Source organism: Podarcis gaigeae (assembly GCF_964106915.1).
Source record: "Podarcis gaigeae genome assembly, chromosome: 7".
NCBI classification, from domain to species: domain Eukaryota; kingdom Metazoa; phylum Chordata; class Lepidosauria; order Squamata; family Lacertidae; genus Podarcis; species Podarcis gaigeae.
In genome coordinates, this window is record NC_139683.1 from 70774285 (window position 1) to 70802106 (window position 27822).

The 27822-nt window shown below is 43.1% G+C and overlaps 1 protein-coding gene across 1 annotated transcript in view; it reads left to right on the top strand.

Moving 5' to 3' along the window:
* Nucleotides 1-6609: 6609 nt before the first annotated feature.
* Nucleotides 6610-27822, top strand: part of CDH9 (cadherin 9) — an 84525-nt gene continuing 63312 nt past the window's right edge. Inside the window, exon 1 of the mRNA XM_083747252.1 lies at nt 6610-6861. Coding sequence (XP_083603378.1) covers nt 6634-6861 — 228 coding nt within the window. The 5' untranslated portion in view covers nt 6610-6633. The remainder of the gene's footprint in view (nt 6862-27822) is intronic.

A 27822-nucleotide genomic window follows, 5' to 3' on the forward strand; every position in this document is an offset into this window, starting at 1 on the left:
TGCAAGTTCTAATGCAAAGTAGCCAGATCAGCAAAACTGACAGCTCAGTTTCCAGGAAAAGAGGTCAGCGCTCACCGGCAGCAGCAGCGCGGCTTCACTCCGCAGATTGCGAAACGACTCATAGCGCCGCTACCCCCTCCACGTTCCGGAGCCCCTTATGGGGTTCCTTCAGCGTTTCGGGGGCCGCTTCTGGTGCCCGCCGAGTCCCAAGACCACAGGCTTTTGCTGCCTGTGGGTTTCCAGAGTGGGTCTCCGCTTCGCCGTAGCAGACGACCCGATTTCCACGGAGCTCCTCCTCACTGAGAGAAGAGGACCGCCATTGCCGTTCGCGCCGCCTCCGGAAGTCCCTTCAGATGTCTTCTAAAGGTTCTATGCTTACTCATCTCCTTGGCTCAGGGGTCACATAACTCCATACCCTCCAACATTCCTCCGATGAAAACAGCAACATCCTAAGAAAAAGCAGGACATTCCAGGATCAAATCAGAAACCAGAACAGCTTTTGTAAATCCAGGACTGTCCCCGGAAAAGAGGGAAACTTGTGTCTGGGAACCTGTCCAACTACAGTGTTTAAGAAACCAAAGTTTACAATGGCTTGCTTGAGTGGATGCATTCAGAACATTTTCCTTTTTTTCTTTTTTCCAGTTGTGTGCATTAAAATGACTGTTCATGCTTGATATGAACTGAATGCACTATTGATAAACAGCGAAGAGGTAAAAAAAAAATTTGCCGTTGTAATGCTAAAACTTACGGATGGAAAAGAGAGATAAGAAAGCAAGCATGATGGCTTGACTATATCTGCAGGGTGGAATTTGATCCAGAGATTAAGAAGAAAAACACAAGACATCCACTATAAAAGTCTATTTCTTTTTAAGATTCACTAGGCCCAAGTTAAGTTGCATTAAGGATAAGTTGCTTGTATAATGCAGGCGACCTACATGTGGTGGGATGAGGATGGAGTCTGAAGACTAGGGTTATACTATTGCATTAAGTCCAGATACAATGGCTTCTAAAACAAAACACCAACACCAACACAACAACAACAACAACAACAACAACAACAATAATAATAATTTATTATTTGTACCCCGCCCATCTGGCTGAGTTTCCCCAGCCACTCTGGGTGGCTTCCAACAAAGATTAAAAATACATTAAAATGTCACACATTAAAAACTTCCCTGAATAGGGCTGCCTTTAGATGTCTTCTAAAAGTCTGGTAGTTGTTTATCTCTTTGACATCTGATGGGAGGGCGTTCCACAGGGTGGGCGCCACTACCCAGAAGGCCGTCTGTCTGGTTCCCTGCAACCTTCTCACAGTGAGGAAACCACCAAGAAGGCCCTCAGAGCTGGACCTCAGTGTCCAGGCTGAACATTGGGGGTGGAGATGCTCCTTCAGGTATACTGGGCCGAGGCCATTTAGGGCTTTAAAGGTCAAAACCAACACTTTGAATTGTGCTCGGAAACAAGGCTTAAATGGTCAATGAAACCCACTTCCCACTGCAGAATTTCTCCACATGATCAAATTAAGAGCCCTATTGGATGAGACCAAGACTCCATCCAGTTCAGCGTCCAGCATCCTGCATCCTACAGCGACCATTCAGGTGGCACCTCCGAGAAATCCACTGGCAGGGCATGCAGGTGGCAGCCTACCCTACTGTTGCCGACAAGCAACTTGTAATCGGCGGCATGATATCTATTGTGAGTTGGAGAAAATACCAGTCAGGTATTGCAGATTGACATTTGTTCCCATTCAGTGGTAAACAGAGGGGTTTCCTAGGGAAAGCAGTGGCACAAAACCTATTAGAACCTACTGGACGATCGAGGAACCTATTGAAGTTGAGCCTAGAAGTCACAGATCTGTGATTGCACGACAGAGAGAAGCATAGGTGAGCCCTTGGTCTCTCTGACTTTAGCCTCATCCAGGCATTCTTAAATTGCATCCATTGAAGGGTCTGCAGGGTTCCTTACAGCCCTTTGGTAGACCTAAACAAAATATGGAAAAACTAGTCAGGAGGAAGAAACTGAATGGGATTGAAGAGCTTTATGGGGCTGAGTTTGGGTGGCTGTTTGTGGTTTTCCTAAGAGCTGTAAGCGATATGATATAGGTATTCTTTACTCTTCTTGAGCTCACTCATTCTGTTGTCTTCTTTTAAGTAAAACAGTTTTTTCAAGGCTGGGTAGTACTTTGATCAGGAACAACAGTGGGAGAAATTCTCCTTCTAATTTGAGTTCTTTGTTTATAGCTTTTTATAGAGTAAAATAAGGTGCTGTTTGAAATTGCTATTTTATAGCCATAGATCTTTGTGTGTCATATATGTTCTTTTGGCCACGAAAAAGAAACTAGCATCTCTCAAATACTGCCATCATGTAGAGGCACCGGTTGACATACATTGCACTTCCTTTTTAAAAATAAATTAAAATAAAGCTGCAGCATGAATCGCCTTCACCTTACTGGCAGCTTCAAACACTCTCAAGCCACCAGCAAGCGCCAGCTGGCTCCTTGACCATTACCACTGTTATTCCAGCAGTGACATAGAATGGTCACAGCCATCTATGGAAACGAACAAAACAAAGGACTTAGTATCATTTGCTTCTGAGATGAAAGTTCCCTGAGTGAACTGTGCTCCCAACAAGTAAATAAAGAAAAAGGTCAGGAGATGGGTTGAGACTAGCAGTGCAATCCTTACCATGCCTAATGGAGGGGGGGAGGAGAGAGATTTATTAGATTCAATAGCATGGAGTGCTGTAGGCAACAATGTTTTTACAGCCTTGATGCTTGCACACATAGGGTGGAATGTGGGAACAGTGGCGGAGCTTCATACTCTGACACTGGGGGGCAGAGAGCAGGCGGGGGAGGGGCTGGCACGCGTCCTGGGGGCATGGTGCGCCACCCACAGGAGCGTGGCACACGTCCTGGGGGTTTGGAGCGCTGCCTGCGGGGGAGTGGCGCCCAGCGCGGGCGGGGGAGCAGCTGCAGTGGCACCCCACCGGGATCACACTGCCGGGGGCTGTGCGCTCCCCCCGCATTCCTCTTCCTCCGCCACTGTGTGGGAATTGAGATTAGAATGCCTGTTCACTGTGCTAGTTTTAGCAATTTCAATCCTTCGATGCAGCATTTGTGATTGGTGTAAATCCCACGCCTTTCTGAGGAGAGTGTGGGAAACAGAAGACAGTCTTATGCCTTCCGCTGTATGTACTTTGTACAGTGGTACCTTGGGTTAAGTACTTAATTCATTCTGGAGGTCCGTTCTTAACCTGAAATTGTTCTTAACCTGAAGCACCACTTTAGCTAATGGGGCCTCCTGCTGCTGCCGCGCCGCCGGAGCACAATTTCTGTTCTCATCCTGAAGGAAAGTTCTTCACCCAAGGTACCATTTCTGGGTTAGCGGAGTCTGTAACCTGCAGCGTCTGTAACCTGAAGCGTCTGTAACCCGAGGTACAACTGTAATGTACTTGTGCCTGTTGTTCTCTCAGAGCTGGAGAGAAGGGACGCCATGATCCTTTGGTCTGTACGTAGTGTGTAAATAAATAGTAGATTAGCTCTATGATGTCTCATGCTTCTTGCTGTGTTCTGCCAGAAGCTTAATGTGCATATATCATTATGATGTATGTCGCTAGAAGCACACTGGAAAAGAAGGGAGATGCCTTTTCCAGAGCTGCGCATACCGGAGGACGCTCAGAGTTCCGGGGGCTTGCAGGCACCCCCAGGGCGTTTTCCAACAGCCAGTTCCTAAGCTATTTACACCAGGGTGGAACAACCGAAAAGACTTGGATTGGGCTCATTGCAATCATGTCCTGGCTTGAGCCAACCATGCATTCCAAACAACCCATTTTGGCAGTTTGGCACCATTTGCAGAGGTGCATTGAGGTGTTCCTCTGTTGACAACTGAGCTCCCTAAATGATAGACGCCAGCAGAGCTGTCACCCCAGGCAAACCCCTTCCAGCATGGCAGGTCAGAGGTCTGGCTTACTCTGCATCAATCCACCCCCGGTAATTATTCCTTGTTCAACCTTTAAGTCTCTTCCTCCATCTTTACCAAACCCTCATCCCACACAATGTGTTTTCATCTGCTGGCATTGCTCATGTCAGACAAAAGCACATGAATTTACACCTGCAATCAGATGCACTGCTATCCAATACAATCTTGTACAGATTCTTTTGGGAGGAGTTTGAGCCACAAATGGTCAAAATGTTGGAGACGGATATCTAGCAACCATCAAAGGAGGGACCCCCCCCAATCTAAGTCATTTTGATTTAGCCCTGCACGGAAGACTTTTCTAGCTGTCACTCCTACAGGAGATAACACCCACGTTTAGGAAAAATAACTGCCTAACAGTTCAAGCCGGATAAGCAAACACAATCAGCATATGTTACGCTGTGTGGATTGTATAATACTGTAAAGTATGCAAACATGACTAAATTAATACTCTTCAGTGATCTCTAATTAAAGTTTTTGTGGTCTTTTTCTTTAACTCTGTGTATACATCCACATTCTTGTTTGCTATTGTCCCAACCTGCATTCTTTTAGACAAAACATAACAAGATGCACAGATTTTGACACTTTCAGCAAACCATAAAATTCAACATGCAAAGAACCTTATTATAAGTGTTGTTGTTTTTTACCTCTCCATAGCACATTGTACTTTGATTTCTAAACAGGAATGCTAGTAGTATAACATCATTTACAGTGTAGCTTCTTATGTGCAAGAATCAATATGCATATTTATTTTTAAATAGTCCCCATGAGATTGTGGATTCATCGAGAACATGAACCGTTAGACTACACAATCTTCTTTTAATAACAAGAGGATTTACAGGTTTAAGATAACAACAGAAGGGCTCCCTGGTTGAAATCGCAATTCTCTGAAGCAGGAAACACAACAGCTACTGGTTATTTAGTATAAAGCATCTAATATCTATGATTGCTAGCGTTTCCTAAACTTGGGTCTCCAGCTGTTTTTGGACCACAACTCCCATCATCCCTAGCTAGCGGAACCAATGGTCAGGAATGATGGGAACTGTAGTCCAAAAACAACTGGAGACCCACCATTGCTGTCCAAACTTGTGAGAGAAGACTGTGCTTAAGTTGGGAAACAGTCCATTGAGGTAGCATTATTATAGAATATCTCTGTGCATGTTAATTCTCAAAAGAATATACTTCTCAAAATAATTAACCATGTGCTCACGCTACAGTAATCAAACACAGCTTCTCTCTGTGTTACAGTTTTGAAGACTCATGTAGGCAATGCTTTTTTCCTGTGGGGATGCAGGGGTACGCCTACCCCTAAACATTTTGTGAATCTAAGTTTGACGTCATTGAGGAGCAGTATTTCAATATGAGTAGGAAAACGAGAGTACCCCTAAACATTTTTTTTAGAAAAAGGCACAGCATGTAGGTATCTTTTCCTTCAAACAAGCCAGGAAATCACAATGCACACACCAACAACGTATTCACATCAGGTAATTAAATAAAAAATCAGCTTCCAGCAGAATATAAAAACATAATAAAACATCAAACGTTAAAAACTTTCCAACACAGGGCTACCTTCTGATGTCCTCTAAAAATTGTGTAGTTATTTATCTCCTTGGCATCTGATAGGAGATGCTCTACAGGGAGGGTGCTACAGCTGAGAAGGCCCTCTGCCTGGTTCCCTGTAACCACTTCTCACAGTGAGGGAACCGCCAAAAGACCCTTGGAAGTGGACCTCAGTGTCCGGGCTGAATGATGGGGGGTGGAGATGCTCCTTTAGATATACTGGGCCTAGGATGTTTAGGGCTTTAAAGGTCAGCACCAACACTTTGAATTTCCATGAGGACCCTAGTTAATAGTGGTGGAAAGACACTATCCTTCCCTCCCCACCTGTGATCCTGATGAGAAGGGTTAAATCTTCCTCATACTACAGTCCCAATGAAAAATAGGGTGGGGGTGGGGCACACATATTTTTTAAAAATCCCCTGACATGGATGCCATCCATGCTAGGTACTGCTAACCTGTGGGCCTCTAAATGCTATTGGTCTACAACATCTATCAAAACCTGCCAGCATGGCCAATGGTCAAGGGTGATAGAAGCTGCCGTCCAGCATAATCTGTAGGTTAGCTACCCATGCCCTCGGCAACTGTATTACAAAGAGTTGTCATGCACAGCCATCTCTTTTGGATAAGACTATATTTGTAAGACAGTGTTTTCCAAGCACTGATCTGTGAAACACAGGGATTTGGTGGAAACTTATTAGGAGCTTCTGTGTGAGAGAATCATTAACAGGTCCAGAAAGAACAAACTTGCCCTGCAAACTGAGCCGCAGGAAAATGTTGCATTTTCATTCACTTTGTTCAATGGTGAGGCCTACATTTTGTATAAGAAGTTGCAGCCTTGAAAATGAATCAGAATCCTCAGCAGCTCATTACATTTCTGGGGCAGATGCACTTTGGCCCATAAATCAATTTAGGAATGGTTCCCCGAAGACAGACAAGTCTGAAAACAACTTAAGTTGTACATTTGGACTATTTCTTTTAAAAGTTGATCTTAAATTCACCCAAACTTTTTATCTATTTCACAGATCGTTTGAAAAAGGAATACAACATTATTTGCTCGGGGTTTTTCTGACTAGCGGACTCTTTGCAGAAGGAACAAACGATGAGAACTAGCTACTGCTTGTCATTTCTAATCTGGACTTGTATGATTCACGAAGTCCACACTTCACCATCGCCGAAAAGGACTAACATGTATTTGCAAACTGAACGGATAATGGGCTTGTCTAAGGACCACGGAAAAGCACTTCATCGAACCAAGCGAGGATGGATGTGGAATCAGTTTTTTTTACTGGAAGAATACACCGGTCCAGATACTCAGTATGTAGGCAAGGTAAGCACTGTGATCAAAAAACGATTTGATGAGATGACAGAATTCTAGAATAAATGTAATAGATTTTTTGTTTCTCAGCAGCAGCATTGAAGCAAGGCAGATTGAATGTAGCTTTCTAGCGGAGGGAGAAAAGGAATTTACACCTCTGTTTATGGAATGTGCCTGATTTTTGGAAGAAGACAAATAACTTAGAGGCATTCCCCACAGAGGAGGGGGAAGTGCTCCTCTGAGAAAGGTAAAGGTCCAGTCGTGACCGACTCTAGGGTTGCAGCACTCATCTTACTTTATTAGCTGAGGGAGCCAGCGTACAGCTTCCAGGTCATGCGGCCAGCATGACTAAGCCGCTTCTGGCAAACCAGAGCAGCGCACAGAAACACTGTTTACCTTGCCACCAGAGCAGTACCTATTTATCTACTTGCACTTTGACATGCTTTCAAACTGCTAGGTTGGCAGGAGCAGGGACCGAGCAATGGGAGCTCACCCCGTCACAGGGATTCGAACTGCCGATCTTCTGATCGGCAAGTCCTAGGCTCTGTGGTTTAACCCACAGCGACATATTTGTAGGAGAGGACTATAACAGTCACATAACTTTTCCATGATTATAAAGAACAATCACACCAATTAGATTCATAGCAAGCGGATGCTTAATTGAAGCACAGTATAGAATAAATGCTTCTCCATGGAAAAAAGAGAGAGAGAGAAATCGTTTTACAAAAAACAGGAAAAGCTTAATCATGTTTTGAGAAAAGGAAAAGGATAGGTAGAAAATTTAATTGTGTATGGAATGATAATTGAGTATCCATGAGATAAGTGACAAATAGTAATTAACAACAGTATAATTTGAACACAATTATGAACAAGATGATAAACAATGTAACAAGATATAAAATAATGCCAAGATATAAATCCTTCTCCGTCAGGAGGATGGCTCACATGATGTTCCTGAGTTGGTGCTACATGTAGCATGGGGAGGGGGGGTTTGCAATGGATCTTCCTATAGTTCGCATAAGAAATCTCTGTCCTCCCTTATAACTCAGCAAAGCCCACATGTTGGTGCAATGTTTGCAAAGAGCCTAACTGCATAAAACCCCATGCAGCCCCAAACCAAACAATCAACATCCAGCATTAAACCTGCCTGAGAAGCAATTGCTGTGTTTGCAGACCTTCCAACTGCCCCTGTTTCCCAGGGACAGTCCCAGATTTACAGAAGCTATCCCAGTTGTTGGTTTGATCCTGGAATGCCCTGCTTTTCCTTAGGGCATCCCTATTTTCATTGGGGAAATGTTGGATGGTATGTCCCTATTTTCATGAGGAAATGAGCCAAGGAGATAAGTACTTATCCAACCTTTAGAAGACATCTGAAGGCAGCCCTGTATAGGGAAGGTTTAATGTTTAATGTTTTATTATGTTTTTATATATGTTGGAAGCCACCTAGAGTGGCTGGGGCGACCCAGTCAGATGGGTGGGGTATAAATAAAATCATTGTTATTTTTAAAGAATAGAATATCCCTATTTTCATCGGAGAAATGTCGGAGGGTATGTGTTTGGTCCTATATGAAGTGAAATTTACATTTGTGGACATCCAGTAGCCTCAGGGATGTGATACATATATGTGGTGGGTGGGGCAGGAAAATATGATCTTGCCTTCACTCCAAGTAGTAGCCTCTACCAGTGGCATCTGCTGCCCACTAGGAATGGCAGGGAGAGACAGAACCAATGACAGGGAGAGCCAACTACTTCTACTTTTGGCCCCATCCTCACTGAGTTCTACAAGGGCAATATTGAGGCTAAGGAGGAGAAGGTTTGCCATATGTCCTCTTTTTCCAGGACACGTCCTCTTTTTCATAGATAGATTCATCATAGTTATCCATAGTCAAAAGCAGAAGTTTTTTGCTCTTCAAAATATGGCAACCCTAAGAAAGAAGGCAGGGCAGGTTGTGACATATGAGCTTCCAAAATGCTAAGTAAAAGGATAATACACACAGGGGCTGCCTCATTCTAAGAAATAATATTTTGAGGTAATATACATTGCGCCAGTGTGGTGTAGTGGTTAAGAGCGGTAGTCTCCTAATCTGGGGAACCGGGTTCGCGTCTCCGCTCCTCCACATGCAGCTGCTGGGTGACCTTGGGCCAGTCACACTTCTCTGAAGTCTCTCAGCCCCACTCACCTCACAGAGTGTTTGTTGTGGGGGAGGAAGGGAAAGGAGAATGTTAGCCGCTTTGAGACTCCCTAGGGTAGTGATAAAGCGGGATATCAAATCCAAACTCTTCTTCTCTTCTTGCTCCTGAAGCAGTTGTGTAAGTTGGCACAGTTAATAGCAGTCTTTTTGTACTTTAGTCTGTTTGGAGTAAGCTCAGCAGTTATAGTTTATAACGAAAAGAATTTAAATTTTAAAATAGTTAGAAAAAGATAGAATATGCAGCCGGAATGGGAAACTTTAGGGAAGCATGGAAGGATGGAGGCGAAGTTGATGGAATAGAATTATGGATTGATGTAATCAATGTATCTTTTTTATTTTGTTTCTTCCTTTTCTTTCACTTTCTTCTTTTATTTTTCAGTTCTGTATATTGTACGATTATAAATTTATAAATATTTTTTTAAAGAGTCTTTTTGTGTTGTCAGAGCAGCTGAGCGTAGGTCTGTTCAGTTCTGCTGCTGCCTGCCTCATAGTTAGTCAGAGTCTGTAAGAGTTTTAGTCTTAATGATAAATTTATGTAATGCATTAGTAAGCTAAGTAATACCTGCCTGCCTTGTACATATATATTTAATCGAACAAGTGCAAGGGCGCTGTGAGTTAAAGTTATTGTTATTTAAACTTTAAAATGGTTTTTATAGGAGGGGAAAGGGATCAAATAGAAGGGTTAAACAACCCAGCCTCAAGTTTCCGCATAAGCTCTGTTAATGGGAATTAAATATAATTGCTAAATAAACTAATATATATTAAGCTTTGCAAGTGTGAAACAGGAAATATAATATTAAGCTAATTTATTTTCCCTAATTAAAACCTATGTCCCACATGAGTAAGGGCTGACTAAGGGCAGAGTGAGGTTGGTGGGGAAGAGTCTGGATTCTTCTCAGTGAGAAAATATTACAAACCATTTGCATATGAACAAACTGGGGCAAATGACAGTATCGTCATACAGAAACTATGCTCATCATACAATGTAGCCTTTTGCACAGACCAAGAGTCAGGTTTGGTTCTAAAGCAAATGGTTGTTTTTTGCCACTCTTGGTAAATGTATGGAGGAACATGGGCAGGGACAGCAACAAAGGTATTTTCCATTAAGGAAGGACAACACTGGGAGGGGGGGGGGAGTTACTGAAACAAGAATATTGAGGGGTCCCTTCAAGGGTTTCAGCTTCTTAAGGAAGACTGGACCTTTGGAGCGAGCGTCCCTTTTAAGGCTCAAACTGATCAGGAAATGAACAGAGACCATATAAAAGCAAAGCGGCTATAAGTCTGATCTTTATTAACTGTTGCAACAGGGTGCTCACTGCCACACACAGGAGGCAGGAGGGACCCAGGACAAAGGTGTGCAAGCCCTTATATAGACTTTTGAAATGCCCACCCTGGAGCCCAAGACCACCCTTCCATACATCATATGTACATCAGAGAAGGGGCGGACTACAACAGAAATCTGAGTGGGTTGTTTTTATCCTGTCTGCCAGGTTACCTGATTGGATTACCTGGGCATCCTGGCCACTCTTTTGTTATGATAACTACTCAGTTCCTGAATCCAGGTCACAGGCTCACCCTATTCATATCTTAACTGTGCCCTTGAGACAGGATTTGTGAGCAAAGAGACAATGGGGAGGCTCCCCATTTCCTTCGACCTTGCAGAGAAATATTTGAGGTCAATTTGGAAGAGACAAATGGTCTCAGGACTTTTTCTGTGAGTCTCAGACATGTGCTCTATACATATACGTATGTGCTTCCTTGGTACATTTATGAACATTTACTATATATATATGAGACCTTAATATTCTTATAACTTTACTATACCATTAGCCCAGTTCATGTCTCATTCAGATGTTACCCACCGTGCTGAGAGAAGGTACACCAACCATGTAGGAATCAGACCTTGGGGGCATGTAAGAAGTATGCCAACCCCAAAGCCTTTAAGCAAAACAAGATATTTGAAAAAATAATAATTTGAAAAGCAAGTCCAGGCATTGTAATTTATAGTTGTTCACCTTTCCGTTAATCAGCCTGGGGAGACAGAAAATGGGTTTTCCATTTTCCACCTAAAAAATGTTGCATGTGTTACATTTTTGCTTCTGCCCTTGTTGTTGTTGTTGTTGTTTGCTTTTCATTCTCCAAAGCACACATTTCCTTCTAGACCTCAGTGCTTGGTCCCTTTGATTAAACTGTAGTTCAAGTTAGGGATGTTTTCAAAATTCCTCCATGACCTTGGAATTCCAAATCACATGGTCTTGTTTCCAAGTGTAAACGATGTATTCAGAATCACCCAGTGTGGGCTGATGTATTGTGAACCCCCTTTTTACCCAGCTTTTGTTTACACATTATCTACAAAGAGCTGTGTGCATACAAATTTTCACACATCTTTCAGTTCATTGGCATCTTCCCCTCCTACACAAACATTGCCGAAGTGCACATATGCACTGACAAAAAAAAAAAAAAAAGATATTGATGAGATCACATTATTAGTTGCATCAATGCACTTTTTTCTTGGTGCTTTACTAATGTGCAGGAGTGCATGGGTACACTAGTGAAACATCACAAACACACAAACACACACTAGGACTTTGCGATAAATTGCCATATTGTTGAATACCGGTAGTATTGAAATAACATTGTGATACGTGTTTCAACAAGGCAATAGGTGCAGACTTAACAGCTTCCCAAGGGGTAGCTCAGCTGAATGGATAATTTGCAGGCACCCTGTCTCCTGTTTTGTTTGTTCTCTTCCTCCTTCCTCCTAACTGATAAGAAATGATGATAAGCCAGCAAACCAGCAAACTCTTTCAGCTTCACCGATATCTTTCCACTTAAATGTAAAGGGACCCCTGACCATTAGGTCCAGTCGTGGCCGACTCTGGGGTTGTGGCGCTCATCTCGCTTTATTGGCTGAGGGAGCCGGCATACAGCTTCTGGGTCATGTGGCCAGCAGGACTAAGCCGCTTCTGGCGAACCAGAGCAGCGCACGGAAACACCGTTTACCTTCCCGCTGGAGCGGTACCTATTTATCTACTTGCACTTTGACATGCTTTCGAACTGCTAGGTTTTAAGAGCAGGGACCGAGCAACGGGAGCTCACCCTGTCATGGGGATTCGAACCACCGACCTTCGGATCGGCAAGCCCTAGGCTCTGTGGTTTAACCCACAGTGCCACCCGCGTCCTTCCATCTTTCCACTTAGAGCTCGGCTAATTATGTATAGCCTGCTAACAATCCCGGAGGGATCCCTCCCCCAAAAAATATGGCAAGACAATCAAAGATCCAGTGGCAAAGTAAACAAAGAACATAAACAAAGAATTGGAAAGTAATTCATTCTTCCCTCACACTGGTGTTTGTTGGTTCCCCCTAAATAGCTTTCCTCCATATTAAAAAGGAAGGAAGGAAATAAATAAATAAATAAATAAATAAATAAATAAATAAATAAATTTTTGTTTGCTTGTCCTCCCTCCCTCCCTGGTGATATATTTTGATGTTGAAAATCAGATATCACCCACCCATAACAAATGCACACGCATATCCTGATGCAACCATATGTATAATCACATTATGCATGTGATTCCACCAGAATTTATTTCATATAGTGTTTTACCAATACCCCCATGCACTTCTACACATTTACTAAAATGTGAAGCAAAAATAATCTTGAAGCAACTATATGATTATGTGAATGAATTAAAGAACACTGAAAGCTATGGAAAATTGTACAAACCCCAGTTCTGGGATTAAATTTTCATTTTAGAAAATTTGCTAATTAACCCAGAACTCAGGGACTGTGGAATGCAGAGTGACCCACAGAACAATGGAGAAATGGATTGGGCTGGTCTAAATGGTGGGCACTGATGATGCCTGTCCCTCACATCAGAGGACAACGGATGATCAACTGACCTCTATTTTGCAGGCGGTTTCTAACGGATGTTCCCAAATGCCACTCTTTTATTAAATGGGAAGTACCAAAGAGTCATTTATTGAGTTCCTTTGGTTTAGCTAGTACTAGAGCAAAGGTTGTTCAGAAACCTCTTCTGTAGTTTTAGCTTGTGGACCATTTTTGTTTTAATGATATTTTACCTTTGCTCTCTGGAAGGAGAAAGCTGTTTTCTAGGTGTCTTGCTATTGAAGACCTGTTTCATATGTGCCCATTTTATTTGCCCCCCCCCCCCAGTTTCAAATGTGTGATATTTTGCTTATTTAACTTTCTGCAATGGTATGTGGCTAATAGCAATAAAAATGAACTGCATTTACTTTCCTGGAAGGGACATTTACTGCATTTACTTTTCGAAGAGACAGTGAGAGTTACACACCTGAGGGCAATTGTCAGGGCTGATATTAATATTCTTTTGGAAGCTGCCCAGAGTGGCTGGGGAAACCCAGCCAGATGGGCGGGGTATAAATAATAAATTATTATTATTATTATTATTATTATTATTATTATTATTGGCATTGCAATCCAGCAACATTGGAAAGGAACCAGCTCATCCACCCCTATGCTAGATCAAGACTCCTCAAATATCCACAAGTATTTCTTAATGCAATGCAGGGAAGCAAGGAACACAAAAATGCATGACTTAGCCCCACTCCCAGGATTATGCAATGCCTTTTTGCTCTTCCACTTCATTGCAACAAATTGTATTTTGCTTATAGAGGAAATAAAGAAAGCCCAACAACTTTTATGTGCTATAATACTGTTGAAAGTTTGGTTGGCTTCATCCGTGTAAATAAGTGGTGATAGAAGAATGGCAATGTTCCTTAATGACTGCTGACGATTCACCCAAATCGGCAATTTAGCAGCAGAGTTTTTCTCTCAGACCAATGGTGAGCATCACATGCGGTAGTGTGAGAGAGGAAAACATCAGCTTGAATGGAGAGAAACGATAGTGTGTGTTGTGTTGTGTTGTGTGTGCGCACACAATGTCTCTAGCAATATACGTGCAGAATAGGTGAGAGTGACTGCACACATTCTCTTGTGGGATCTGCTGAAGGAGTGCTTACTTGCTTTCAGTTCATTCTGCTTTTATATTTGTAAATACAGTGGTACCTCAGGTTACATACGCTTCAGGTTACATACACTTCAGGTTACAGACTCCGCTAACCCAGAAATAGTACTTCAGGTTAAGAACTTTGCTTCGGGATGAGAACAGAGATCATGTTCCGGCAGTGCAGCAGCAGCGGGAGGCCCATTAGCTAAAGTGGTGCTTCAGGTTAAGAACAGTTTCAGGTTAAGAACAGACCTCCGGAACGAATTAAGTACTTAACCCGAGGTACCACTGTAGAGCAAACATTGCAAAGATGCCATATGATTCCCGTCAGGGGAGCCAGCTATAGGGGGCGGAAGGTGCTTCAGCCCCCTAAATATTGGGGGGCAGAGGGCTTAGCCCCTCCCCATACTGAGGCGGCCGAAATCCCCTGACACTACAGTAGTTGCCTCCACATGCCCCAGCCCAGGAGCAGGACAGGGGCAGTGACAAGTGAGGGCAAATTAGGCCCTCCAGGTGTCCTGTCCCCACCCAGCACATGCTGGGTGCACACTGAGCAGTGTCATATGATGTGTCACGCTACATGGCTGGGCCCCCTCAATGTGGGATGCAAGTTGGTGCCCCTGACTCCAGTGTTGTCTAATTCAAAAGGAATCTAAAAACGATGGTCATGACCCTGGATCTTCTTGCTCTGTGGCAGCACATAACAATATATACCGTACTTTTCCATGTATAAGACTAGATTTATTTTACTCAAAAATAAGGTTTAAAATAAATTAAAGGTTAAAAATAAGGGACACGGGTGGTGCTGTGGGTTAAACCACAGAGCCTAGGGCTTGCTGATCAGAAGGTTGGCAGTTCAAATCCCCGCAACGGGGTGAGCTCCCGTTGCTCGGTCCCTGCTCCTGCCAACCTAGCAGTTCGAAAACATATCAAAGTGCAAGTAGATAAATAGGTACCGCTCTGGCGGGAAGGTAAACAGTGTTTCCGTGCACTGCTCTGGTTTGCCAGAAGCAGCTTAGTCATGCTGGCCACATGACCCGGAAGCTGTACGCCGGCTCCCTTGGCCAGTAAAGCGAGATGAGTGCCGCAACCCCAGAGTTGGCCACGACTGGACCTAATGGTCAGGGGTCCCTTTACCTTTACCTTTACCTTTAAGGTTTAAGGTTTACATTTACCTTTAAGGTTTAAAAACTGGGGGTGTCTTATACATGGGTAGTGGGTAGGGTGACTGGTGATTGGTTGCAGCCGCAAGCTGCAGATTGTTATTGGCAATATGTAGTGTGACTGGTGGCTGCAGCAAAGGTTTCTTTGTATTGGCTGTGGAAAATGGGTGAGTCAACAGCTGCTGAGGATTGGATGCCGCTGCAGCAGTTGTGCTTGCTGTTTACTTCCACTATTGGCAATAGGGCAGATGCTTGTAGCAGACATCAGTGATTGCAACTGTCAGGTTAGTGATTAACTGTATTGGGCCATTTTCTGAAATAGGAGTCCCCCAAAATAGGGGGCGTCTTATTCAAGGGGGTGTATTATACATTTAAAAAGTATGGTACTTCTGCCTCCTGTATATTTTTGCTGCATCAGCAGCACTGAAGTGACCTCTCCAGGGCAGAAGCCTGGGCAGTTTGTATCAAAATCCTAGACAAGACCCCACTCTTGGTCTCTCTGTTTTGGAAAACAATATATCTGGCACCAACTTGGCTGCAGGAGTTGCTGGAAGGAGGCATACAAGATGCAATCCAACTCTGGATTTGTGTAGGGCTTACTCTTTGGCTTCTTTTACTCCCGTAGATGTCCTGCAAGGCAACGGATAGATATTTTCCCTCAGGTTTTACTCCTGAAGCCTTTCCCATGAATGAGCATAGCTGCAAAGCAGTGGAGGTTTAAGGTCAGGGATTTGCTTCTCCTTGATGGGCTGCCTTCCCAGGTTAACAAGCCCCATCTGCCACTCATTTCCCTCCACAGCGTGTGTAGAAACTGCCTTCTTGGCTGTTGGGCCCACTATTGGACTCGTCTGCTCAGTGTACTGGACCCTGTCTTTGTGTGCAAGTGGTAGACAAATCCCTAACTCACCAAGGATTTAAGACTCATCAGTTACCCTCACCTGGTTTCGCCAGCCAGTCAAAGCCATTTCCTGCAGTGCCGACATGCTTGCATGGTGTCAGGGACCGTGCTGAGGAGGGCTGCACTGAGGAAGAATAGTGTGAGCCACCCCCTCCCCCTGATCCTGAATCTTCCCAGGAACAGGAAGACAATATAGATTTGGAAGAGTGGTTTGCAGAGGGGCATAGTTCAGAAAGGAAAAGCTGGGAAATACTGGATGGGGAACAGCTAGGAGAAGAAAGACTGGAAGAGAGAGGGTTTACAGATTCACTGTCTCTGGAAAGTATTAATCTGCTCTCCCCAAGGTCAAGAAGAGCTGAGAAAGTGGCAGAACAGAAAGCACAATGGGTACAAGCTCAGGTTACAAGACGTAGGAATGACATAGATTTAATAGGACGGGAGGGAGTTAACCTTCAATGGGAGCACCGCCATTTTTAGGTAGACATGTTCTTTTCTCTCTCACTGATTATTAAAGAATCTAACTGGTAAGACATTCCTTTCATTTGATCTTCTTATTTACTGCCATGGGGGAGGAAGCTACTTCCCCAAAGCCTGACACATGATGACAGATTCTAGGAGACACAGGTAAGAGCTGAGTGCAGAGCAAGGACTAAAGGGGGATGAGCTACCCCAGAAGGAACATGGCGAGTTTCCCTACCAGATGTTCTGACCGTCCCCTAACACCCCATATACAGTGTTATTTTTATGGTGAGATGCCGGAACTCACCATGAATGTATCTTTCATGGTGCCCACCTGAGAGGTGCTGGAACTTAGTTTTGGCTGAAAAAAAGCCCTGCCCATATATACCCTGTGGATCAAACTTGATACGTAGCTGTCTGAAAATGCATGTCACACAAAATGCATAGCTATTAAACATGGCATGTTATGCACCGTCCTTGCCCCATGTAACAACTTACAACATGGGCCATCATCATGGTGCCATGGCATCTCAAACTTTCTCACCACCATCAGCCCATAATGCGGCTCAGGGACAGAGCAATGTCTGGAGAAATACAAGTTCTGCAGCAGCCACACATGCTTAGAAGAACACCTGGTTTCACTCTCAGTGAGCCTCCCTGACTATATTGCAGTATCAGCAAAAGTACTGCAGCTATTATGGTGGCATATTATTTGCCAGTCCAATGCAAATCAGCTAATGGGGTGCTTGCAAGAGCAAATACATAACTGCCTTTGCAGAACCTTCTTCAGATGGTGCTTATTTTTTTCCAGTGACTTGCTTGTCTAAGTAAGGCCTTCTGTTTCATCACCTTGAAGAGGAAAAAGAAACACTGTCAAAAAGCAATTGTTACAAACATCTTTACAAATGCCTGGTACTTCTGATGTTGCTCTTTTACTGAGGACGGTTTTCATAAGAAATGCTATGGCAAAACTGAAAGACAAGTGCAGTTCATTCTCAATAGTAAAGAGCAAAATGCTATTATGTGTTTATCCATCTGTGTGTGTTGATCTGTGTCACTTTCACATACACTAAGTCCCTAAGCTATTCCACTCTACTCTCCTTTTCTATAGTTCTCTCTCTCTCTCTCTGTCTTTCTCTCTCTGCCTCTCTCTCTGTCCCTCTCTCATGAACATGCATACATATATACAGACAAACTCCAAAATGTGCATTTAAATACCTATTTCAACACATGCTTTAAATAGATTCTCTCTTAAAACATGCATTTCCTCTTAAAACGCACATTTTTAAATGTTTTTGATGCACTGAAATGTTTGGGAACATTTACAGAAGTTGTCCCGGTTTCTGATTTGATCCTGGAATGTCCCACTTTTGTCACTATTTTCTTCAGATAAATGTTGGAGGGTATGGAGTTATCTGACCCCTGAGTCATATGAAGGCAGTCCTCTATAGGGAATTTTTTTAAAAATGTTCAATGATGCTTTTGTGTATGCTGGAAGCAGCCAGAGTGGCTGGGGCAACCCAATCAGATGGACAGGTAATAATAATAATAATAATAATAATAATAATAATAATAATAATTGACTAGGATGTCCCTAATTGACTAGGATCGCTGAAGAGTTGGTGTTTTTGAATAATGGTGCTGGAGGAGACTCTTGAGAGTCTCATGGATTGCAAGAAGATCAAACCTATCCATTCTTAAGGAAATTAGCCCTGAGTGCTCACTGGAAGGACAGATCCTGAAACTACAGCTCCAATACTCATGAGAAGAGAAGACTCCCTGGAAAAGACCGTGATGTTGGGAAAGATTGAGGGCACAAGGAGAAGGGGACAATAGAGGATGAGATGGTTGAACAGTGTTCTCAAAGATACTAACATGAGTTTGACCAAACTGGGAGGCAGTAGAAGACAGGAGTGCCTGGCATGCTCTGGTCCATGGGGTCACGAAGAGTCGGACATGACTAAGCGATTAAACAACAACAAAGGACATCCCTATTTTCATCAGAAAAATGATGGAGGGTATGAAACTGCAAAAGACCATGGATTAGTTCCAACCGGCACATTAGTCCAGGAAGCATCAGGTCAGCTCATCTCAGGATTCACAAAGATTAAATTCCTCAGTCATTCCAACTATGTTCATGAGCACATGGATGTGCCTGTTTTTAAGACTAAAAAAGAAATTCTATTAAACACCTCATTGCAACAAATGTATCTTACAATGTATTGTACCAGAATTATTGCAACGATTGCATTGACCACCTTAAGTATTTTGTCATGCAGTTAAATAGAGGGCCAAATCCTGACTTTTGCACTTTTTAGCCCAAAGATGTTGGCAATGGAGCCAGAACAAAAGCGTTTCAAACATTTCAGAAGTTATATTTCCAAACATTTCCTTGGGCAGGGTGGGATGAAGCAAAATCTACACGAAAAATTGGACTTAATTGGAGGGGGAATAAATATATGTGCCATTTTGAGGAGGGAGCTTGCTGCTTACCTTGCCAGATGGCCAAAGGTTTTGCATTTCTTCTTGAACTTCAGAAAAGCCCTATGGTTGGGATGGCTCCACAGTTTCTTCCAGCTGTATTTCCTTACAAGAGTAAGTAAGCCAAGTGCCAATATTAGCACTCTGCTCCAAAAAGGGGATTAAGATAGAACAGAGGTGCCCAAACTTATTTGGCCTACCGCCCCCTTTTTAGGGGGGAAAATTAATCAGCATGCCCTGAAAATCTACCTTTTTAAAGCAAAGAAACAGAAAAATGCAGTGACAAATTTGCTTTATGTATCTATATTTCTATATATGTCCTGGTAAAGAAAGATTTTGGAAATAAGACAGCTTGAAGCTTGACATTATAGAAAATTTATTAAAATAATTTCGTACATATTGCCTCTTTATAATATTGTATTGTAAGCATGAATTTTCCTTCTGATGCATGCTAGCCTTCCCCACAATGCACAACATACTCGCCTGCCAACACTTGCTGGTTAAGACCTGTCAGCGGACTTCACAGAATCACAGAACTGTAGAGTTGGAAGGGACCCTAAGGATCATCTAGTCCAACCCCCTGCAATGCAGGAATATGCAGCTGGTCCATACAGGGATCGAACCTGCAACCTTGGTTGACCACTGATCAGTTAAAACTTGCACTTTGTGCATCTATTTGGAAAATAAGCACTATGACTTTGACTCTGTTATATTGGCAAGTGTCATTAAACAACATATGAAGCATGTACAAATGGTTCTTATTCAAAAAATTTCTTCTTTATGCTTCCACCACCACCACTGGATCATTCCAGTGCCCCCCCCCCCCCGGGAAATTCTGAGAGCGATAGTGGCTGCCCCAAGGCCACCCAGTGACTTTTTGATAGTGGCAAGTCTGGAAATCCTTTCTCCCTGGCTCACAGTTCCAAGACCAGCTACAAATTTGAGATACCCTTGGTGTCAGGATGCTGTCAGTGGCTCCCAACTGGTTGCCCAGGAAAGCATAAAGACAAGGAAAAGCTTCTTACCGTCCTTTTTTACTTCAATCTTTACAAAGAGAGGCTATAGAACCCAGCCTCTTGGATAATGATGTTGTCTCCACCCCGCTTCTCTCCCACTTCTTCATTCGTCATTCTCATCATCTCCTCTACAGAAGCCCTCTGTCTTTGAGCTCTTTGCTCTCCTACTTTTAAGGCTCGCTGGGTTCTGGGAGATGGAGGGCCTGGAATGCTTTCTAAGGACAACGTGTCAGCCAGGTGTTGTTCTGACTCCATGATTTCCCAGCTTTCCACCTCATCTGCCTCTGAGCTGTCACCTCCCACAAACCACTGGTGAAAATCTATACTGTCTTCCTCTTCCACCCTGGAAGGGTCAGGATGGGAAGACGGTCTCCACCATTCATCCTCTGCCCGGTCCCTGACACTTGGCAAAGTATCCTCTCATGGGACTCTTCCTCTTTTGGTGGGCCCCTGCCTGTCCCCCTTGAGAAGCAACAGTACTGCAACCAAGGTGGCACAGAACTGTATTATTATTATTATTTTTACTTCTCAGAATGATACTACATCAGAGGCAGTGTAGGAAATTGAAATGGTATCTCTAAACCACCCAGAATGGAGGCGGACAGGGCTGGCAGCAGTGCAACAGTGGGGTTCCAGCTGAGGAACTAGGGTCACATGTCATGGTGTTAACCACTATGCTGCAGCAGCTTTACAAAAGGAATTCAGGATTGAATAAGACCAAAGGCAGTTCTAGTATGGAGCGGTCAAATTAAGATATCTCGGGATCTTTATGGGTTTTATATGTTGAACTTGGTGAGCATGAAAGCTGAATGCAGGACCTTTTCAAATATGTTATATTGAAGAAAATGGAGTGGCTTTTTTTTTTTTTATTAATGCTGTAGCTTTCCACATTTTTATTTACTGACCTCAGCAAGCAATCCCGTTTGAAACAGCTTCCAACTATGTTGTGCCTGGAAGACTTTATCAGTTAAAAGAATTATCTTTCAGAACTTCATCAGTGCAACTTGATTAGTATTGGAACCATCCTACGGAGCTATTTAAAATGTTTCATACACAGGAGTAAGTCATAAAAATGATGCCTTACTGATAACAGCTATTTGATTCCTTTGACAGTTTACAAATGAATGTGGATTTTCTCCTGTTTCAAATTAGCATTTGTGATGGATAAACACTATAGAGCACCGGGTGGTAAAATGCCTTTAAAAGCTCTCAGTTTCCCTGGGAGGGAACCTGTGATCATATGACCAAATTAGAAACTGAAAGAGAGAAGAAATGTACATGAATTTACCAGGAAGGACTTTTATCACATCTTTCATGAAAATTTAAATGCTGGCACATATCAATAGAAGCCACAAGGCACAGAAAATAGACCAAGAGGCGATGCCCATGCCTTTAACCATTCTCCAAAACCATGTGAGCATCTCCTATGCAGCTGGGAGAACATTTAAATGACCCAAGCACATGGGCATTTGTTTCACGGGGTTCTTTCCCACTAATGAACTCCTTCTTCATTTCCTAATAATGCAACAGTACCTCTGGATTGGGGTGTTTAGCATGGCCCCCTCTATTGTGTGCTTCAAGCACTGCATCCTACACATGGCAGCTCTGTTTACACTGCAAAACTGAATGTGGGTGAGCAGTGATGCACAAAATCCTTGTTTCCAGAGCAATCCCACTGACTTGGAAGGAGATTGAGAAGTTAATGGAAGCTTTAGCCTTTAAGGACCAGGGAATTTAATGTGCCCTTGAAAAAGTTGTTTGGACATTTAGAATTTAACTTTCTGAAAGGAGAGAAAGGAGAGGCAAAGGTCCATTAGCTTTAAATCAATGTCAAATAATATGATAGAAACAGACAAAGTAGCGACTCTCTTAAACCTTCTGCCCTTGCACTCCAAATCTGCTCCCAGAAGCTATAATTTTACCAGATGGGCCAACAGCAGATACTAACAGCTTCAAGGCCTAACTTGAAAGGCCTGGACTTTTAAGTATTTGGACTAGTTCAGCTCCAGGTTCATTGTCATGCTTGACACCGTTGCCCTTTCCCTCAGATTTCATGAAAACAGTCAAAGGCTATTTTATTTCAGCTTGTTTTATCCCCACAACAACAAACTATTGAATAGTACAAATGCTACTGGTTACTCTTTCAGAAAAATATACTTCTTGCTGTAGGTACTCCATTTGCCGAGAAAGCAAAAAGGAGAGAGAGAGAGAGAGAGAGAGAGAGAGAGAGAGAGAGAGATTTCTATATGTCCTGTTCTAGGTTCCACTCACGTGGCAGCTTTCACCACTTCCTGATCCTTATTTTAATGTAAATATTTATCACATTTTATATCCTAAACCTTCTCCAATGAGCCTCAGGTGGATATGAATGAGGTTATTTCCATTTTCTCCTCATAATAGCCCTGCAAAGTTCATTAGGCTGAGCTAGGTTATCAGCACTGTGTGGTGCTCTCTGAAAGGGAAAAGGACCTAGATTTCCCTCAGCACTGGGACAACTTCACAGTTTCTTGACCTGGGAAAATTTAAAATTGGAAAACACGAGAAGCTGGGCCATAAACAAAAGGCAGTATCTGGTAGCATGAGTCTGTGCAGATATCTCTCCCATGACTGGACTGTGCAATCTGCATGTCCCTCAGCAACCCCAAAATTCTGTGCGGAGGGCAGGGGATTGGCATAGGTTGTGTGAAAGTAGCTTGCAAGACCTAATGTATTGAATAAGAGAATGCTTCCCATTCCAAAGAGTGTGGGCACACCTTTTGCTGTTTATGCGGCTAAAAGACCTGTGAGGAGAATGACGCATGAAACAGCATGCCCTCATAAAGGCAACATCCGTTACAAACCCAGATAAACTACTTACTAACTCCTGATTGGAAATTTAATCCTAATCGACCGTTATGCTTTTCTTTAGACAAATCCTCCCCAACCCCCCAGCCCCTGACAGAATGAAATGCCAATATTCTATGCCTCTGGTGTTATTTCACAGTCAATGTAAGCTTACCCATCCATTAATAACTTTATACTTGGATAGATCTGAAAGCAAGAGTGGAATGTAAGACGCTCCAATTGTTGTTATCAGGGATGGTTCCTGCTGTTCTTGCCTTCAGTCTCTGTTGGAGTTTTATATACATATTAGAAGTTTCTTTCAGGTGGGCCACAAGGATTCAATCCATAGAGTGGATGTCTAGAGCAATTCCTACTCTTACGGCTCCTTCACTTCATGAAATTTGTCAGACTCCCCAAAGTGTGCACATGCGCAGTATATTACACATTTATTTATTTTTATTGTTTTCATTTAACATATTATCCTGCTTAATAACATGTCCCTGTTTACTAAGGACAGTCTTTCTTTGCCCCCCCCCCATTTTTTTGCCTCCTGAGGATGCATTTCTAAAATGATTTCAGTGAACACGTGCTAGAGATGGTTGAGCTTCAAATGCTTCCATGGGTCTCTGTAACAATAAAAATATCTGAAAGGGGTTGGAGGGCTAGATACATCTTGGCACCTGGCTATTAAATGACAGTGGGACGTGGGTGCTGCTGTGGTCTAAACCACTGAGCCTCTTGGGCTTGCTGATCAGAAGGTCAGTGGTTCAAATCCATGTAATGGGGTGAGCTCTCATTGCTCCTGCCAACCCAGCAGTTCAAGAGCACGCCAGTGCAAGTAGATAAATAGGTACCGCTGCGGCAGGAAGGTAAACAGCGTTTCTGTGCGCTCTGGTTTCCCTCATGGTGTTCCATTGTGCCAGAAGTGGTTTTAGTCATGCTGGCCACATGACCCGGAAAGCTGTCTGTTGACAAATGTCATCTCCCTCAGCCTGAAAATGAGAAAGTTCTGTTTTTAGCAGCCACAGTGATGGGAGGAGAGCTCAGCTCTGGTTGTTATTTCTCTCCACGATGGTCTTATCCATCTGTGGAACGAAACTCACTTCACGCTACAGATGGCATTTTCGATAACAAAAAGGAGGAGATCTGTTACCACCACCACAAGCCAAGACCAATTTTGAATCCAAGAGGAAAAGGAAAATTTGCTGCCATTCAGCCAACTATACTTGCCTGTTAACATGCAATGTGGTTAACAATGGAAACTTCCCAATAAGTACTCTGAACAGTGAATGGCAGTATAAAGTCAAATGCATTCCCTTCATGGCTATTGATTCACATGGGGGGGGGGGGGTAACCACAACACTTTGAGGCAACGGTCCATAGCGAGGTAAGCTACACACTGTCTAGGGCTTTGCTGCAATATACAAATTCTTCCCAACATATATTTTGTCATTTCCTCAATACAGTGGTACCTCGGGTTAAGAACTTAATTCATTCTGGAGGTCCGTTCTTAACATGAAACTGTTCTTAACCCGAGGTACCACTTTAGCTAATGGGGTCTCCCATTGCTGCCGTGCTGCCGCCGTGCGATTTCTCTTCTCATCCTTAAGCAAAGTTCTTAACCTTAACTATTTCTGGGTTAGTGGAGTCTGTTACCTGAAGCGTCTGTAACCCAAGGTACCACTGTATTATATAAAACACAAAGTCTACTGCATAGCAATAATGCAGGCTGATAAGTTTGCCTTTAGAACAGGAGTGCTAACTTGACCCTGTGACCATGGTGCCTGGCCCATTCTTGGGGAATTTTGTGGGTGCTTAGACACCCAAGGCCCCATGGAGTTGGCACCTATGCCTCAGAACTATTCAGTCCAGCAAAGGAGACACACACATCGAAGCAGATTTCTATGAACAGAACAGCTAAGGATATTTATCTGAATATGGACAGCCATGTGCTTCATGGATGAGTTCAGACATTGAGATGAACCCTTCCAAGACCAAGATTATTACTTTATTGCTAGTATCTATCAACACAGATCTATTCAAGTTAAAACAGCTGATAACTATTTTGCAATATATTTAGATATAAATCACCCTGACTGGTAAGAATCTGGTAAGAATCTGGTAAATAAATCTTTTAGAAATTTATGAAAATCATGAATGTTGCTATCTGCATAAGAATCCCCAGGTGCATAATTGTTTAGAAACTTATGGAAATAATGAATGCGATCAGTTTAATAAGGGGGAATCCAATGACAAGGTCCACTGGGATGAGCAGATTAGGATGCAGCAGATTTCTGGCATAGTTATCTAATTCCTGGTTCAGTCAAAACTACATTTACTGAGCCCAGTTTAGCTGGGTCAAGGACAGCGCAAGTTCAAAGAAGGAGCATTATGGAGGTGAGACCAGAGAAGAGGGATTTAAGATGGATCATAAACTCATCAAGCTCAGTCATGTGACCTGGCAATAAAACATAGAACGTTATTGTAAACACTATTGCCATGTTCAGACTGAGCAGCAGCAGCCCTAAAGCTGAACAGGGTTTGGATCTGCCGTAACTTTATGTTGGGTTAATTTACACCCGCTTGCTTTACACCAGCTCCTCGTGCAGAGGATTGCTCCCTAAGCAGATGTCTAACCTGGTAATGGGAAAATGAATGGTGCCATAACTCCAAATGTCACCACCGTATGACCACTTTGCCCACTGTTAAGGACTCTTGCCTGTTGTGGGCCCTTCATTGCTTCCTTAATAACATTCATCCTCATTTGCCAGAAAATGTTCACCTTGAGTCAATTTAAAGTGAACTCTCTCTGTGTGTTAATCTCTCCTCAGGTAAACATCAGAGGAATTTTGAGGAGAGGCAAGAGTTTTGATAAAATTGATCACTTTTCTTACAGGGTTTCCCCAGCGCTCGAAACATGAGAGCCTTTTGTCCTTTCTTCATCCTTTGAGGTAGAATTATGTGCATTAAGATGGCTCTGGAAATGGCAATTTCCTTTCATTTGCTGCAGTTGTAGAAATATGGCCCTGTAGAAAACATTACCCGGGGCTGGCCTTGAGAGAAGTAAAATGCTATTCTCTGGGACTCGTTTTAGTTTAATGTAGTTTGCCATTTTACTCTCTCCTAAAGTTCATATGAAATAAAATATGGCCATCCTTTCCGGAGCCTGAAATCTGAGCTTTTTTTTCAGATTTGGTTTAAAAACTTGAATGGCCCTAGTTATTTTATCTTTATTTTGTGGAGTGGGGTCTGATTAGGACTAGAAAAACTGTTCCTTGTTATGTTATGGGTATTGTAAAGAACAACAAGCTAGACTCATAGAGTCATAGAACTATAGAGTTGGAAGGAAAATGCATATAACTTAAGAAGAGTGAGGAAATCACCAAGCAGTCTCTGATGGTGCTCTTTATACAGTTTACTAAGGCTTAAATTATGAAACCACTTACCAACACATGGCTCCCTTGGAGCCAGCCAACTAAAAAAAGAAAGTAGTTAATTTGCAGCCTGCTTTCCAGTCAGTTCTGCTTCATCAAACCCTGACAAATACAGAGCTGCAGCAGTATCACTAAAACTCCTTATTTGCCATGCAGAATGCAAGTTATTGCTTGGTGTGCAACAAAATAATTCATTGGGTTCAGCTTTTGGCTCCAGCAGTCTCTGAATTGCTGAATATAAAGTCTGAAAGCTTCACAACCAAAGTTGGATGGGAAGGTAACAAGGAGTTTCGACAGCTTGACTTCACACAGAGTGTTTGTTTCCTACATTGGCTTCTCACATACCACGGAACACCGCTTCAGAGCCCAGGTTGTAGTAATGGGCTGAGGTGGGATTTCAGGGCAGGATTAAACAGGGGATAAGGTTTCATGCATGGGCACATGCACACATGTTGTTACCAACTGGGTTCATGACCATAAGGTTATTTAAGCTAGCATCTCCCGCCTTCTGACCACTTCGTGTTTCTGGCAACAAAATAAAGGCAATGCATTTTGAGTCACACAGAGGGACAGATTTGTGTGTAGCCTGGATACCTGCAATAACAATGTCAAGTTATTATGGGTCACGGTGTACATTAGGACAGTTGTTGTGGGAATCAGAATCAGAAAAGAAGAATAATGGAGAACTCATCTTCATTGAAAGTTTTGATGAACAATCTCCATGAGGGACCTTTGTACCCCCTTGTGCATTATGGGAATGGATTCATTCATGATGAAGTGCCAGTTGAAAGCAGCCTTCTTGCAACATGTTACTGGTCATAGAATAGATAAAGGTAAAGGACCCCTGGATGGTTAAATCCAGTCAAAGAAGATGATGGGGTTGCAGCGCTCATCTCCCTTTCAGGCCGAGGGAGCCGGTGTTTGTCCACAGACAGCTTTCCAGGTCATGTGGCCTGCATGACTAAACCGCTTCTGGCGCAACCATGATGGAAACCAGAGCACATGGAAATGCCATTTACCTTCCTGCCACAGTGGTACCTATTTATCTACTTGCACTGGCATGCTTGCGAACTGCTATGCTGGCAGGAGCTGCAACAGAGCAACAGGAGCTCACCCCATCATAGGGATTCAAGCCGCCAAGCTTCTGATCGGCAAGCCCAAGAGACTCAGTGGTTGGGACCACAGCGCCACCCACATCCTGGTTATAGCATACACAGGGATGCCTCCACAGCCAGGCTGATAAATAAGTTTTCCAATTTCCCTACTGTCCTCTTGTGGACTGCTGTACGAAACACTGTGGAAGTATCCATCAGGACAGCAATAGCAGAACACAAATAAAAGAAGGCATTGCACAATAATTGCATGTACTCTGCAGGAAGGGGGAGAAATCAATTTGTATTAATATGCCATCGTCTCGTCCGTGGTGTGAAGCCTCATTAAACAAGAGTGCCACAAGTAGAACTAGTGACACCCTAGAGCCTGTTACAGTATATATGCAACTCCCCAAGCCTTGTG